The sequence below is a fragment of the Ziziphus jujuba genome, chromosome 9, assembly GCF_031755915.1.
Source record: "Ziziphus jujuba cultivar Dongzao chromosome 9, ASM3175591v1".
Lineage (NCBI taxonomy): Eukaryota > Viridiplantae > Streptophyta > Magnoliopsida > Rosales > Rhamnaceae > Ziziphus > Ziziphus jujuba.
The window spans coordinates 25,167,326-25,182,212 of record NC_083387.1 but is presented as its reverse complement, the minus strand read 5'-3'; the positions used below and the strand labels follow the sequence as shown (position 1 = coordinate 25,182,212).

The 14,887-nt window shown below is 34.8% G+C and overlaps 1 protein-coding gene across 1 annotated transcript; it reads right to left on the bottom strand.

Annotated features, from left to right (window-relative positions):
• Window positions 1-8,880: 8,880 nt before the first annotated feature.
• On the bottom strand, window positions 8,881-14,832 carry LOC132799312 (ABC transporter G family member 1-like). The gene is made up of 8 exons (XM_060811635.1): window positions 14,501-14,832; window positions 11,814-11,893; window positions 11,250-11,720; window positions 11,039-11,125; window positions 10,705-10,830; window positions 10,397-10,591; window positions 10,200-10,286; window positions 8,881-9,807 (listed from the first exon to the last, which is right to left on the bottom strand). The coding sequence occupies exons 1-8, from the start codon at window positions 14,730-14,732 to the stop codon at window positions 9,157-9,159; spliced, it is 1,929 nt and encodes a 642-aa protein (XP_060667618.1). The 5' UTR covers window positions 14,733-14,832; the 3' UTR covers window positions 8,881-9,156.
• Window positions 14,833-14,887: the final 55 nt, after the last annotated feature.

Sequence of the window (14,887 nt, the reverse complement as noted above, 5' to 3'; positions counted from 1 at the left end):
TACTCATTAAATGTACCATTTAGAATATGAATCAAATATACTAAAATATTATAAATAAGTATTAATATACACAAAAATAAATAAAATATTAAGCAAATTAATTTTTCTTTCAAATTTTAAAATCATTGTATTTGCTTTCAATTTTTTCAGCCTTCATCATTTGATATTTTAAAATCATCATTAATATTAAAAAAAAAATTAAGTGTGTTTTTCAATCCCCATCTTTTCACCAAGTACAAGCCCTAAAATATCTAAGCTTTGTCGTACTATAAGAAGAGTTGAATAGTCGAATTAGCTGGGTTTTGTGGGTTTCTTCTGTCTTTTTCCTCTGTCACCATCGGTGAATACAAACTCACTCATTTTTCTTCCATTTTGAACAGCGACCGTGCTGGGTTCATTGGTGGGTTTGCTTTTTGGTCATTTTTGGTCTTTTTTTTTTTTTTCTCTTGCTGAGTTGCTGTCAATGCTGGATTTCTTGGCAAGTTTTTTGCTTGGTTGCTGGGTTGTTGTGTAGTGTAGGTTGCAAGTGGAAAAAACTTGGGTCGTGGGTTTTTCTTCAAATTTAATCGGTAGGTTTTTTTCAAATTTAATCGGTGGGTTTTCTTAATCTTGCTTGGGTTGATATTTTATTTGCAATTTTGCTTGGGATTGGGGTTTTTATTACAATTTTGCTTTGGATTGGGATTTTGTTCTTGATTTTGCATCAGGTTAGGGTTTTCATTTTGATTTTGGTCACTTGTTGTGCTGTGAAGTCCCACATCCGTTGGAAAAGGGAACGAAACACTCCTTATAAGTGGGTGTGGATATCTTTCCCTTAAGAGGCCTTCCCCAAAGGAGCCTAGAGAGGCATTCCTGTGAGGAAACAAAACCGTGAGAGGTAGGATTGGGCTCACCACCTAGCTTCCAAAGCAGACAATATCTCGGTTGGGCTTGGGAGGCCGGGGCCAATGGGACTAGTAGTTGAAGGGGTGGGACCCCTAACCACTGAGAGGCCTTTAAAACCTTGAGGGCTGGGTTGTAAGAGAATTCTCTAGGCCCAAAGAAGACAATATCTCATGCAGGTGGTCTGGGCTGTTACAGTTGGTATCAGAGCCAGTATCCGAATCAGTGTGCCAGCGAGGACGCTGGGCCCCAAGGTTGGTGGATTGTGAAGTCCCACATCGGTTGGAAAAAGGGAACGAAACACTCCTTATAAGTGAGTGTGGATACCTTTTCCTTGAGAGGCCTTTCCTAAAGGAGCCTAGAGAGGCCTTCCTGTGAGGAAATAAAATAGTATCTCAACTTGTAAGAGGATTCCCCAGGCCCAAAGAGGACAATATCTCATGCAGGTGGTCTGGGCTGTTAGATGTGCAGTGGATTGGGTTAGCATAATGATTGAAGTTTGCTCCATTGGGTGATCAACTTGGCCTCAAGTTGTGTTTGGGTTCGACTATGGGATTTTTTTGGATTTTGCATTGTTGGAAAAGGTACGCTTCATTTTATTTTTTGTTGATAATATGAAATTGAATTATTATATTAGTTAAATTTCATATTTAAAGTGAGCATTATTAGTTGTTAATTTACATGCTTGTTATTTTACACATGTATATCTTATCTAATATTACATTTAAATTAATATTTGCAAATTTAGACTTCTAAGCAGCCTGTGTGTCAGGACCCGTCCAAAATTCCTCACCGGAACCCTAGACAAGCCCTGATCCCAGGGAAACCCTACCGAACCCTCCAATGGAAAATCAGGCAGAACCTCCCCTAAGGGTTGGACTTACCACAAATTTCCTGCACTGAAAACACACTTCTATATACATCCCCTTATTCCTCCCACATTACTACAATTTAATTCCACAAATTTCCAGCACTTCAAATGAATAACAGTAAATCAGTGCATAATTAACAACTAAATATCCAATACAGTATACAGAGCATTATACAAATAAATGTGGAATTAATACAATGTCAGATAAAGAAGCAATACAAGATAAAAAGGAAAAAGGAAAAGAATGCTTCTAGGACTTTCGGCATTGAACTGAGACGTCGGGCTCGCCCCGGACGATCAACGTCTCCCAACCTGGACCTAGGGGAACGGAATTTAAAAATATGAGATGCTAATCATCTCAATGAGTGACCCTATCTACTGTACACTTTTAATATTAATAATATAACAATAAAAGGAATTTAATTAATCAATACCAAACAATTAAAGAAATAAATAAATAATAAACATTTGAAAGTAATATTTTCTCTCAAAACCCTCACTATTCACTCCGTTGGAAATGTTCCCCTTTTAAAACATTTTCGCAAAACCCGATTATTCTTATGCCCAAAATCAAGGAATCGTTAATTTAGTAAATAATAATTAAATAATCCAAGTATAAATAAAATGTAATAAAATATAATAAATAATTTTAGAACACTTTAGGGTTTGAAATTTCTATCTGAAAATTTGTACTTGACGCACCACACTATATACCAGTGATGCCCTCCGATACCCAATGTCCCAAGCACCGACTGGCGGAGGGGTTAAAGTGAGAAACTTGCATACGGTCGCTTCGGCGTCCCGACAACGCTGCTGCTGAAACTGTAACACCCCGTCCCGAACCATGTCGGAATTTTCGCACGTTGACCGAGGTTGACTGTTGACCGTTGACCGAAGGGGTCAAAAGTTGACTTTTTGATCCGATTGGAATTCTAGGTTGACTGAGATACCATTACGAAGTACACTTTGGCACAAGTTCGTAGACTAGTAGCACGTTCAAAATGGAGCTACGGTTTGAAAGTTATGAGCAAAACAAGTTGAGGTCCAAACTGTCCAAGGGGTGCCGGAGTTGACTTTTTATTCATGCAAAGTTGAGCGTTGACTCATGCATGGTTGTGAAGTGCTCGTCGATACTAGTCCGTAGACTAGCGGCACGTCCGATTTGGACATGTGGTTTGAGAGTTATGGACCTATAGAGTTTTTCAAATACTGTATTATTTTAATACTATTTTTAAACGCGTAACGATGTGCCACGTGTGACTTAATGAAGGTGACCATGTGTCACCATGTTGAGAAGCCAGATGTCAACCATGTGTAATATCATATTATTTTATTATTATTTTAAATAATAATATTATCATTAATATTATTTAATTATTTTTAATTTATTCTTTTTATTTTCCTTTTTCTTTTTCTTTTCTTTTCCCCCACGTGGGAAAAAAGGGGGCCCAGCCCCGTTCCTGTTCTTCTTCCTCTTCTTCTTCTTCTTTCTTTTCTTCTTCCTTTCCTTTCCTCTCTCTCTCTCTCTCTCTCTCTCCCCCGCTCGCTCTGCTTTCAATTTTGCATCTGATCTAGAACTTGGTAGAGATACATAGCGGTAAATTATAAAGGATGGGCGTGGAGAATTATCATGTAATTGAGCTTGTAGGTGAAGGTTCCTTCGGGAAAGTATACAAGGGAAGGCGAAAGTTCACGGGCCAGACTGTTGCAATGAAATTCATCATGAAGCATGGGAAAACTGACAAGGATATACATAATCTGAGACAAGAAATTGAGATTTTGAGAAAGCTGAAGCATGAAAATATCATTGAAATGCTTGATTCCTTTGAAAGCCCATCGGTTCCCCCAAACCCATTTTTCAAATTTTCTCCCACCGGCCGTCTCTCTCTCTCTCCCGTGTTTAACTTTTCCGGCCACCCATAAGCTACACGCGCCGGCCACCGTCCAAGCCCACATGCCAGCGAGCTCACCAGCCAAATTTGGTGACCGGCCGGCCGGCGACGCGCCCAGATCGGGCCGGCGAAGTCGCGGCGGCGGGTTGAAATTTTTCCGGCGATTTCGCCGTATTCCGGCCAGCCCAGTCCGAATTGCCACCCCTCTCCCCCTATTTTGGGTCCTCTGAGTCCAAATATGGCCTCCAATCTCAAAAATTCGAAGCGGTTTGCGAGATACGAGGAATTGAAAACCGACCGAAACTTTCCGGCCAAATTCCGGCCACCTCCGGCGGAATTGGGGTCGATGGAGACCGGATTTGTAATCCTCGTCGCTCAAGCTTCTATTCGGTATATTATTCAACTATTTTGGATAACGTTTGTGTTTGACCCCCCGGGTACCGGGTATTATTTACCCGATTAAAATATTAATTTATTTGACTGTGTGTGGATTTTGTTCTAGGAGCACGGGTGAGTCATGGAATTGATCCCGAGGTGGATCTTAGGTTAATTGCGTGTTCCAGGTGAGTGACCCACCTTTAATAAATATTTTGGGATAATTTATTATATTTATGTCGTGTTAATTTGATATCTGCAGTTATGCTCATGTAGTGTACTTTAAATATAATCAGGAAAAATATTATTTTATATATATTTACCCATTGGTGCTAAATGGAATTTTTGGGTCATTAAGAAATTCCCGATTCTTATTTTATGGTGATTAAATGGTATTTATTACACATGAGCAAGTATTTTCAGTAATTCATTGTGTTTGGATTTCATATTATTTTTCGGGCATAATTGGGTTAAATATTTTATGAAAATATTTGTTTAAGTTGGTGGTTTAATTTTATAAATTATGCCCGCGGTATTTCAATTGTTGAATCTCGTATTACGAGAAAAGGTATGGTTTTTATTTGTTATCGATGTTTTCGTACCGGTTTGTTAAATAAAAATATGTGGGATGGTAAGTGTGAGAATTTAATATATTTCCCACGGTAATTTTGGAAAACGGTACGGTTGGTTAATAATAATTATTTTAGACGCACTCATACAGTATTAGTGTTCTGGTGTATGGACACGTGGTAGCGCGCAAGTATTATGTGGTTTAGCGCGCAGGTATTATTTCTCCCGTAGTTGCCATTGGACCGTGGGCAGGCAAGTTTGTTATTGGCCACAGCCGCCCCCCTCCTTGGCCAGGATGATGGTTTCAGCAACGGTACTGTCGGGACGCCGAAGTGCCATTTGCAAGTTTCTCTCTTTAATCTCCCCGCCAGTCGGTGCTCAGGACGCTGGGTATCGGAGGGCATCACTGGTATATGGTGTGGTGCGTCAAGTACAAATTTTTTCGGATAGAAATTTCAAACCCCAAAGAGTACAAAATTATTTATTATAATTTATTGCAGTTTATTTATATTTGGGGTATTTATTTATTTATTTGTTGTTTATTAAATTAATTGGTCCCTTGGTTTTCGGGAAGTACGAATATCGGGTTTTGTGAAATTGTTTTAAAAGGGGAACATTTCCAACGGAGTGAATAGTGAGGGTTTTGAGAGAAAGTATTACTTCAAATGTTTATTTATTTATTTATTTATTTGTTCGGTATTGATTTATTAAATCCCTTTATTTGGTATACTATTAATATTAAAGGTGTACAGTAGATAGGGTCACTCACTGAGATGATTAGCATCTCACACTCTTAAATTCCGTTCCCCTAGGTCCAGGTTGGAGACGTTGATTGTCCGGGGCGAGCCCGACGTCTCAGTTCATTGCCGAAAGTTCAAGAAGTATTTATTCCCTTTTTCCTCTTCATCTTGTATTGTTTCCGTATCTGTCATTGTATAAATTCCACATTTATTTGTATAATGCTCTGTATACTGTATTGGACATGTAGTTGTTCGTTATGCACTGAGTTGCTGTTATATTTTGAAGTGCTGTAAATTTGTGGAATCAAATTGTAGTAATGTGGGAGGAATAAGGGGATGAATTTTTGAAGTGTGTTTTCAGTGCAGGTAATTTTTGGTAAGTCCTACCCTTAGGGGAGGTGCTACCGGATTTTCCGTTGGAAAGTTCGGTGGTATTTTCCTAGAATCAGGGTTTGTCTAGGGTTCCGGGGAAGGAATTCTGGACGGGTCCTGACAGAAACCGTCATCCCAGCCACGGAGGGGGGCGGCTGATGGGCATTATATAAAACTTGTCTGCCCTCGGTCCAATGGCAACTCACGAGAGACATTATAACTTGCGCGTTAATCCACATATACAGTACAGAACACCAGTACTGTATAAGTGCGTCTAAAAACAATAACCAAATTTTTCAAAAATTTACCGTGGGAATTATACCATTTTTCGAACTCATCCTCCCATATTTTTCTTTAACATTTCCGGTACAAATCCACTGATAACAATATACAATTAATTTTTCTTGTATCACAAAGTCCATTAAATAATGTTCCACTGGCATAATTATAAAATTTGAAACCACCAATTTAAACCAATATTTTCCTTAAAATATTTAAGATCAAATCATGCCCAAAAATAATGTTAAAATCCAAATATAATTAATTAAATGAAACCACCTTGCTCATGCGTGATAAATACAATTAAATCACAATTTCTTTTAATTCCCAAATATATTCTTTTGGCACCAAAACATATATTAAAAACATTATAAATTAGCAATACAATTTATATGAAAATTCTCTTAATATCAAATACATAAAACATATTTATCAAATATTTAATTATGAAATATTCCAACAAAGAAATTTGATAATAATTAACAAAATCTCAAATTCCTTAAAACTAAAATATTTTTTTAATGCACAAATATTTAATTTCATTCAATTTTGGCACCAAAATTCCAAATATATATTTACTAAATATTCAACACATTAAACATATTTTTCAAACAATCAATTTACACCAAATATATATCTTAACATCCCAAAATAATTTTTAAGGTGAGTCACTCACCTGGAGCACGCAATTAAATCGAGATCCTCCATGGGATCAATTCCACGACGCATCCGCGCTCCTAAAACAACAATATTATACAACTCAAATAAATTAATATTTTATTCGAGTAAATAATACCCGGTACCCAGGGGGGTTAAACACAAACGTTAACCAAAATTGATGAGTAATATATTGAATCGAAACTTGAGTGACGAGGATTACGAATCCGGTCTTACTTCCCGGAGATCGGACCCAAGGTGGCCGGAATTTCACCAGAAAGCTTTCAGGATTCAACTCTTCGATTCTCTCAAACTGTCGCGAATTGGAGGAAAAGGACCCCGGAACTGAGTTCAGGGGGTCGGAATTAGTGGGGAGGGACCGACGGTGCAACTGGGTACTCACCGGAATAGTGATTTCTTCGGCGAGCCGTCGCGGTCACAGGTAACCGTCGCCGCCGAAGGTGCGTGCGGTGGCTGGTGGCCAAGATTTTTGTTTCTTTTGTAGATTGAACGGAGAGGGTCTCAACGGGATCGGTGGTGACAAGAATGGAGGCCGGAATGAGGAGATCTCGGCGGTTGAAGAAATCGGCGTCGCCGCTGGAAAAAGCCTTGATCCGGGTTTCGTCGCCGGTCGGTTGGCCGTGAAATTTTGGGGGTTGGCCAGGAATGGAGAGGCGCTCCTGCCTGGCCGGTGCGTGTGGCAAGATTCGGCCGGAAAAGTTTGCAACTCCAGCGGCCGGTGGTTTTCTCTCTCTCTCTCTCTCTCTCTCCTCTCTCTCTTTCTCTCTCCTCCCCCCCGTTTTGCCAAAATAAAAGCCAACATGGGTGACACTGTTCACCCATGCAGATCTCTCAGATGTCGACACGTGGTGTCACTGTTCACTTAAGCCAGATATATTAAAATATTACGGTATTCGAAAAACTTCACATGTCCATAACTTTTTAACCAGATGTCCAATTTAAGCGTGCCGCTAGTTTATGAACTCGTATCGATGAGCACTTTACAACTATACAAAAGTCAAAGCAAAATTCTGCAACCATAAAAAGTCAACTCCCGGTACCTTTTTGGACAATTTGAATCTCGACTTGTTTTGCCCATAACTTTCAAACCGTAGCTCCATTTTCGACGTGCTACTAGTCTATAAACTCATGCCAATGTGTACTTCGTAACGGTACCTCAGTCAACCTAGAATTCCATCCGAGTCAAAAAGTCAACTTTTAACCCCTTCGATCAACGGTCAACGGTCAAAGTCAACGGTCAACGGTCAACCTCGGTCAAAGTTGGAAAATTTCCGTTGTACTTTGGGAAGGAATGTTACACTGTAAATATCGAATGTGATTATTATATCATGATGATAATGAGGGATATCATTAGGAGAAATGTACTATGGCAAAACTTACGAACAATAGTAATTTTAACATTTTCATATACTTAGTTACTTTATAATAATTAAAATTTATTTATTTTGTATATGTGTTAATAATTTTTTAACATAATTTTTTCATATTCAGTACGAGGGTATAACTTGCTCACAAGATGATGTCAACCAGTTTAGAGCTGAATGGGCATCAATTATGATTTCAAATCTTTTTATCTCAATGAATATGGTAGTTTAGTTGCTTTTGTTTGTATATAATATATAAAATAGTTAATCAAATTGTAAAAATATTGCATGAGTTAATATTTAATTTATCCGAATTAATATTATTTTGTTATACAAATATTTATTTTAATTTTGTTATCTTTTAATTATTTTGCATGAAGCTTAGCTATTAAACAATTCAAATTTGACAAATTAAAGCACCATTCAAAAAAAAAAAAAAAAAAGGAAGAGAAAAGTCGATGCTTTTTTAAAAAAGCATCAGCTATTGCATTAATTTTTAGTGACAATTTTGTGAAAAGCTTTGCTAAAAATTGAAGCAATAGCCGACTTTTTTTTAAGAAAAACCGTCGGCTATTACTATACATTTAGCGATGCATTTTCAAAAATTTGTTGTTATTACTATATATATAGTGATGCTTTTTCATAAAATCGTCGATTTTTTGAATATATTTAGCGACGTTTTTATTAATAAAAAGTGTCAATTTTTCTTGAGTATTAGGTGATACTTTTTAAAGCGTCGGCTTTTGTATGGTAATTTAACCAACACCATATCAGATGACACTTTATGAAATGTTGATTTTTATTTTGCACGATGCATTAATTGCATCTCCTATTATTGCGATTCTTGTAGTGGTAGATGAAAAGAAAAGTAACAAAATTCCACGTATATCCAAATTTAGGAAGAAAACTTAAAGTTGGTGCCTAGTCTACTCTAATATACATTGCAAATGTAACTCGACTTTGAAAGTCAAGATCAGAGGGCACCATCCCATCTCACTCCAATTATAATGAACAAAACACTTCACTTTCTCTGGTGCTCTAATAATACACATCTTGTATTATTATTTTAAATGTAGCACAATATTATTTTATATATATGGTCTAAAGTTGGTGATTGTTTATCTGATCTCCATTCATTGGGGCAGATTCTCTATAACTTCTATGGTTTGCTTAGGAGACATTGCCAAGAACTTTCCCAGCTTCTCACTGGTCTTGATGATCACCAAGAACAAGATCCTATAGAAAGCTATCATTCCTAGCAAAATACAAAGATCAACCCACTTGGAGTGACCCATATCAACTTGCCATTTATTCCTCAAAATTTCTTCTCCCCTTATTGTAGGTCGCTCTCCAACTTCATTGTTAGGGAAAGTTAAACCTTCAAACTCATTTTTGAACATTCCTTGGTATGCAAACCTATGGAATGCAATGTAATGCAATGGGTATCTCCAAAATTCCTTTGGGAGATCTCCTGGCAACCGGAAAAATCCGCCCCCTAAAATCATAAGACCTTGAACTCCAGCACCGGCTATGATCCCCATAAGATAATTGGGCACAAGGCTTGCAATAGTCATCATTAGGCTTTCAACCAACATCATGCAAGCAAATAGCACAGAGACAAAGTAGAAAAAGTGTTCATTTCCTTCTTGAAGTCCAGGGAGATAGTAAGCTGGTGATCCAGGAATCACTGAAATGATTAGCAAGTATGGTACGGCAGAAAGTGTGTTTCCCATCATAAATGCAGCTGCTCCATAGTGCCCATTTAATCTTTCTCGTTCAAATACCTAATGATAAAGAAGTTAAGATTTCATAACAAGATATGTGCCATACAAATAATTAGTCTCTTATCATGTTGATTTCTAAAAACTAAAAACTTTTACGGCCCTGGAATTTGCACATGCATATGTATGAATATTTCTATTAACACAACATGTGGAGTACATTTGTGGATGGAAAACATGATTGAAGGAGAAAATCAAATCAAACATGACAAGATGTGCTATATTTAGCCAGTCTCATATTAGATCGATTTTATCTTTTTTAGAAATAAGAACTTCTATGGCCCTTTGGATTTTCTTTTCCCTTTTTTTATTTTATTTTATTTTATTTTTTTGACGAAATGGCTTCTTGGATTTCAATATACATATACTATGAACTTGAAAACCAAATCTTATACCTTCATATCTTCGACAAAGGAAGGGAAGCCACCAATGGCCATGAAAGTTAGGAACGAAGCAATAGACATGAGTAGTGAACCTCTTGCCTGAAATATCATAAAGAGTTTATGAACTTTGTATATTATAATCTGGAAAAATTTTGCTAATCATATAATTAATTTGCAACAATCTCTTTCTCTCTCCCTCCCTCTCTCACCTGAATCGATTCATTAGTAAAGCCAAGATCAAAGTAGAGGGTTCCCAATCCTAAACACAAGGCTACATAGATTGCAAGGCACAACCAATAGTAGCCAAGATCACGAAACATGTTTATGAAAGATCTCCTTGTAAGAACAACAGACCGTGTAAGAAAGCTAGCGTGGTTTCTCTCCTTCTCCACAGCTCCATAATCCTGATCATTTTTACATGCAAATATATGGGTAATAATGTTAGCAATTAAATTTTCTGTTTGAACCTTGAGCTAGTGGTTGAATCTGTGTGTTGGATACTTGCTTAATTGATTACCTTTTTAGATATTTCAGATATTTCTCTTCGAACTTGCTGGTAACTTTCAGATGCTTTATAAGATTTTATCAAGGTATTGATTACTTCTTCTGTGGATATTGCCCCACCTGATCCTTGTTCAATATCCTGCAAAAATTGACAAGGCATGTACTTTTTAGTTTTTCTGTAAAGCCTATAGAACTTGGTCAAAAAAAAAAAAAAAAAAACACTTGAAAACAATTGTGCAAATTAAATTCATATTTAAGACTTAAGCAATCTTCATTTTCAAAGGAAAACATGTACATATCCTACTTCACAACAGGCTAGTTATACATGAGAAAATAGGAATTAATACCTTTTCAAAATCCTTGTTTATGGTTTTGAGGAAGTGATCTGATGGATTCTGAAGAGTAGGGCAAGGAAACCCACATAAAGTGAAAAACTACAAAAAACAATAAAACACAAAATGGGGGGAAAAAAATATAAAAAGGGTTAGTCAATTATTCTAGTGTACAATTAGATAAATAAAATATAAGCTCAATATATAAAACCCTTATATGCATTACCTCATTTGCTCTAGCAGCAGGACCAAAATACACTGTTTTACCAGAAGACAAAAGACAAAGGCTGCTGAAGAGTTGAAAGACTTCACTGCTTGGTTGATGTATAGAAGCAATTATAGTTCTTCTACTTCCATCTCTTTGATCCAAGCTTGCAATTCCACTCATAACGTGGTAAGAAGCTGCACTGTCAAGCCCACTTGTTGGTTCATCAAGGAAGAGAAGCTTTGGATGTGTTAGGATTTCAATGCAAATGCTCACTCTCCTCTTTTGCCCACCACTAAGTCCTTTACATCCCCAACCTCCAATCCTTGTGTTCATGGCGTCTTGAAGACCCATTTCTCTTATTGTCATTTCTGCTCTCTCTTTCTTCTCGGATTTGGACATTGAATCCGGCAATTGGAGTTGTGCTGAGTAGTACACGGCTTCGCTAACCGTTAGAGTTGTAATTAGAGTATCATCTTGTGTTACATATGCCTAAGTAATTCATAAAATTATTTAAATTAGTATCCAAAGAGTTATAAATTAGTGTCAAATCTAATAATTAATCACTGTCGATATTGTACATACCGATGTACCATAAGCCAGTGTTTTTTTGCGTCCATTTATTAAAATATCCCCACTTTGCCTTGTCTTTGAGATTAATCTCCCTGCAAAAACGTAATCAAATTAGAGTTTTGTTCAATTAATTAAAAGTATTAATTAGTTAATGACCATGAAATTAATTTTTTCCTTAATACAGTAATATTATAAATTTCCTCAGCTATATGGATAAAAGAAGGCTTTCACAATTCTTTGTCTTGGAAAAAATTAAAATGTCACATAAAAAAATGAAATGAAATAAAGTAAGTGGCACTAGGAGGGTCTCCTAGGCTACTATTTATGGCCTCCACTTACATGTTATGTCAATGTAGTGATAATCTAATGACTTTTTATCTTTAATATAGATAAAAAAATAAAAAAATGCTAAAACTATTAATTAATAGTCTATTTTTCAGTTACCTTGAATGTATTAGTTTTCTTAATTGTACCTAACTAATTATCACTCAAAAAATTTTACCTAAATAATTTATAATTTTAAAAAAAAAACCTGTGTAATCTGTCTGATAAACTAATCTAAATTGGTTGATACTTGCACTTGGAATTCGTTTGAAAATTAATTAGAAAATTTCCATCAATGACACTCAGGAGTAGTAGCTAAAGTACAAAGATTAAAAAAAAAAATTCAGGAATAGTAGCTAAAAGCACAAAAAATAATAATAAATAAGGAATAGTTGGTGGCAGACGTACAAACTATAAACTTGTGGCAGACAATTAGTTCGCAAGGAATAAACCCCAGGTAGAAAAATTCTTCAGGACACATGATTTTGCGGTGGAAGTTGTCAGTGCATTAATCAGAGGGTTATATATTTTGGAAACATTAGATTTGTTCGCTAGTAACTATTACTAGTGGAGTACATGATGCTTATATGTTAGTGTGTAATTAGTTTGATATGATATTACTATCCCATATAGGTTTTAAAAAATCAAAAACAGTGTAAATTTAACAAATTAATAATTGATATACTTATGAAAAATAGTTTAATGATTATACCCACATGTTGCTTCATGTGTATATGGAGTTAATTTGGATTTAAATCACTCAATCATGAAAAGGTAAAAAATAAAATAAAATAAAATAAACAATTGACATATAAACATGCATCCCATTAATGGAGAAAAACTTATATATGAATTTTATATAGATAATATGATATAATCAACTATTTAATAATTATTTTGTAGACTCTATGTAGTAAACTATGCTGTTACACGTGGTAATGTATAAGGATAAATGATTTTTTATTTTTTTTGGTTTTTAGTAATAGCCGCCAGTGAATTGTCATTATCCAAAAAAGTTGGAAGAATTGTCAAGTAATCGACATCATAGACCTGAGTCCGTGATACGTCTTTTTTTTTTTTTAATTATTATTTTAATTTTTAAATAAATACCAAAGTTAAGCATTTCCTTTTTAATTATTATTATTATTGTTGTTGTTATTCTCGTTGTAATTGTTATTAAAAAAAAAAAAAAACAATATCAACCATAAACTTACATATGCATAGACGTAATGATTTAAAAATTAACTTGTTTGCAAATGCTACTAAAAAAAAATTGTAACAAAATTTTAGTTCACTTGGTAAAATACCTATATGGAACATAATGATTTAAAAATTCACTTGTTTGCAAATGCTACTAAAAAAAATTGGAACAAAATTTTAGTTCACTCGGTAAAATACCTATATGGAACAATATGAGATTATCACAGGAAAGCATAATCGCTACCTCTTTATCAAAGGGAAAAAAAAAAGAAAAAGAAAAAAAGAAAAATAAAACAGACAGCACTAAACTAAAAACTATATATAAATTAATATAGCTAACAAAATGAAAAAGAAAAAAAAAAAAAAAAACCTTGTAATTAATGAAGTGCACTAGTTAAAATGTTACCATTGATAATTATCACCATCTTATATAGTAATTTTTAAATTTATTTTTTATTTTAAAATTTTAAAAATAATTTTTTAAATGATAACCATTTAAATTGTACGTCTAATTGATTATTATTTATGAATGATGACAAATAGTATATTTTAAAAATATAAATAAATAATAATTTATTACCTAAATATATTTATTATGATATTGCTTATAACTCTAAATATATACGAAAATGTTTTTGTAATATATATATATATATATGGAAATATATTTATTATCATTTCTATGTTGAGAAACAAAGATAACATATGGACATTTTATTGGTTGCAGTTAGGAGATTATAATATAATCTCCTACTTAATTAGCTACTTAATAGAACAAAAAATAAATTAGGGGAAAAGAAACACACAAGAACGTCCAAGAAAAGAATAAATCAACAAAATAGGAGATGATATATCATTGTTTTAAGAAATTATGTAAAGGGTGCAAATGATATTAAAAAGGAAAAAAATCCCAAAATCATTGATCAAAAACTTGATTAACATGGAAGGGGGAATTTTGTTGAATTATTTATTAAATTTGAAGATTATTGAGTAAGACATACAAAAACAAAGACGTTTAAAAGTATTTGCAGAGAAATAGAGATGGTGTGTCAGTATACGCAGTTTTCTTTTTATACTTTCAATCCTCACTTCCAGATTGAAAATATAGAATAAAAAAAGAAAGAAAAGAAAAAGCAAAATATAAAATAAATACTTGATGGAAACAATAAATTCACCTGCTAAAGCATCAAGAAGTGTGGATTTGCCACAGCCGGAAGGACCCATTATAGCCATGAGCTCTCCTGGTTTGGCATGGCCAGTAAGACCTTGGAGGATTGCTTTGCTGCTATTCCTTCCTTTTGAAACTGTCACCCAAAGGTCCTCCCATGTCAAATAAACTCCTTCTTCCACTACCTTATCATGATTATTATTGTTGTTGTTGTTGTTGTTGTAGTTCACTCTTTCCATCTCCAATGCTGCTCTAATCTCTCAATTATCAGCCATGTTTGTACTCCGAAAAAATATGAAAGAAAAACTAACAGAAGCAAGTACCTTCTTGTCTTTTTATTTAAGCAGTATTAAAGACATCCGATTACTCAATATATTTATATAAAACAAAGATA

Excerpts from the sequence above, each read along its gene's own strand:
- LOC132799312 (XM_060811635.1), bottom strand. The coding sequence starts at position 14,732 with ATGGAAAGAGTGAACTACAACAACAACAACAACAACAATAATAATCAT. Across the intron at positions 11,126-11,249 it reads CTGCTGCTAGAGCAAATGAG|TTTTTCACTTTATGTGGGTT; the intron begins GTAATGCATATA and ends TGTTTTTTGTAG. Across the intron at positions 10,831-11,038 it reads TAAACAAGGATTTTGAAAAG|GATATTGAACAAGGATCAGG; the intron begins GTATTAATTCCT and ends CAATTTTTGCAG.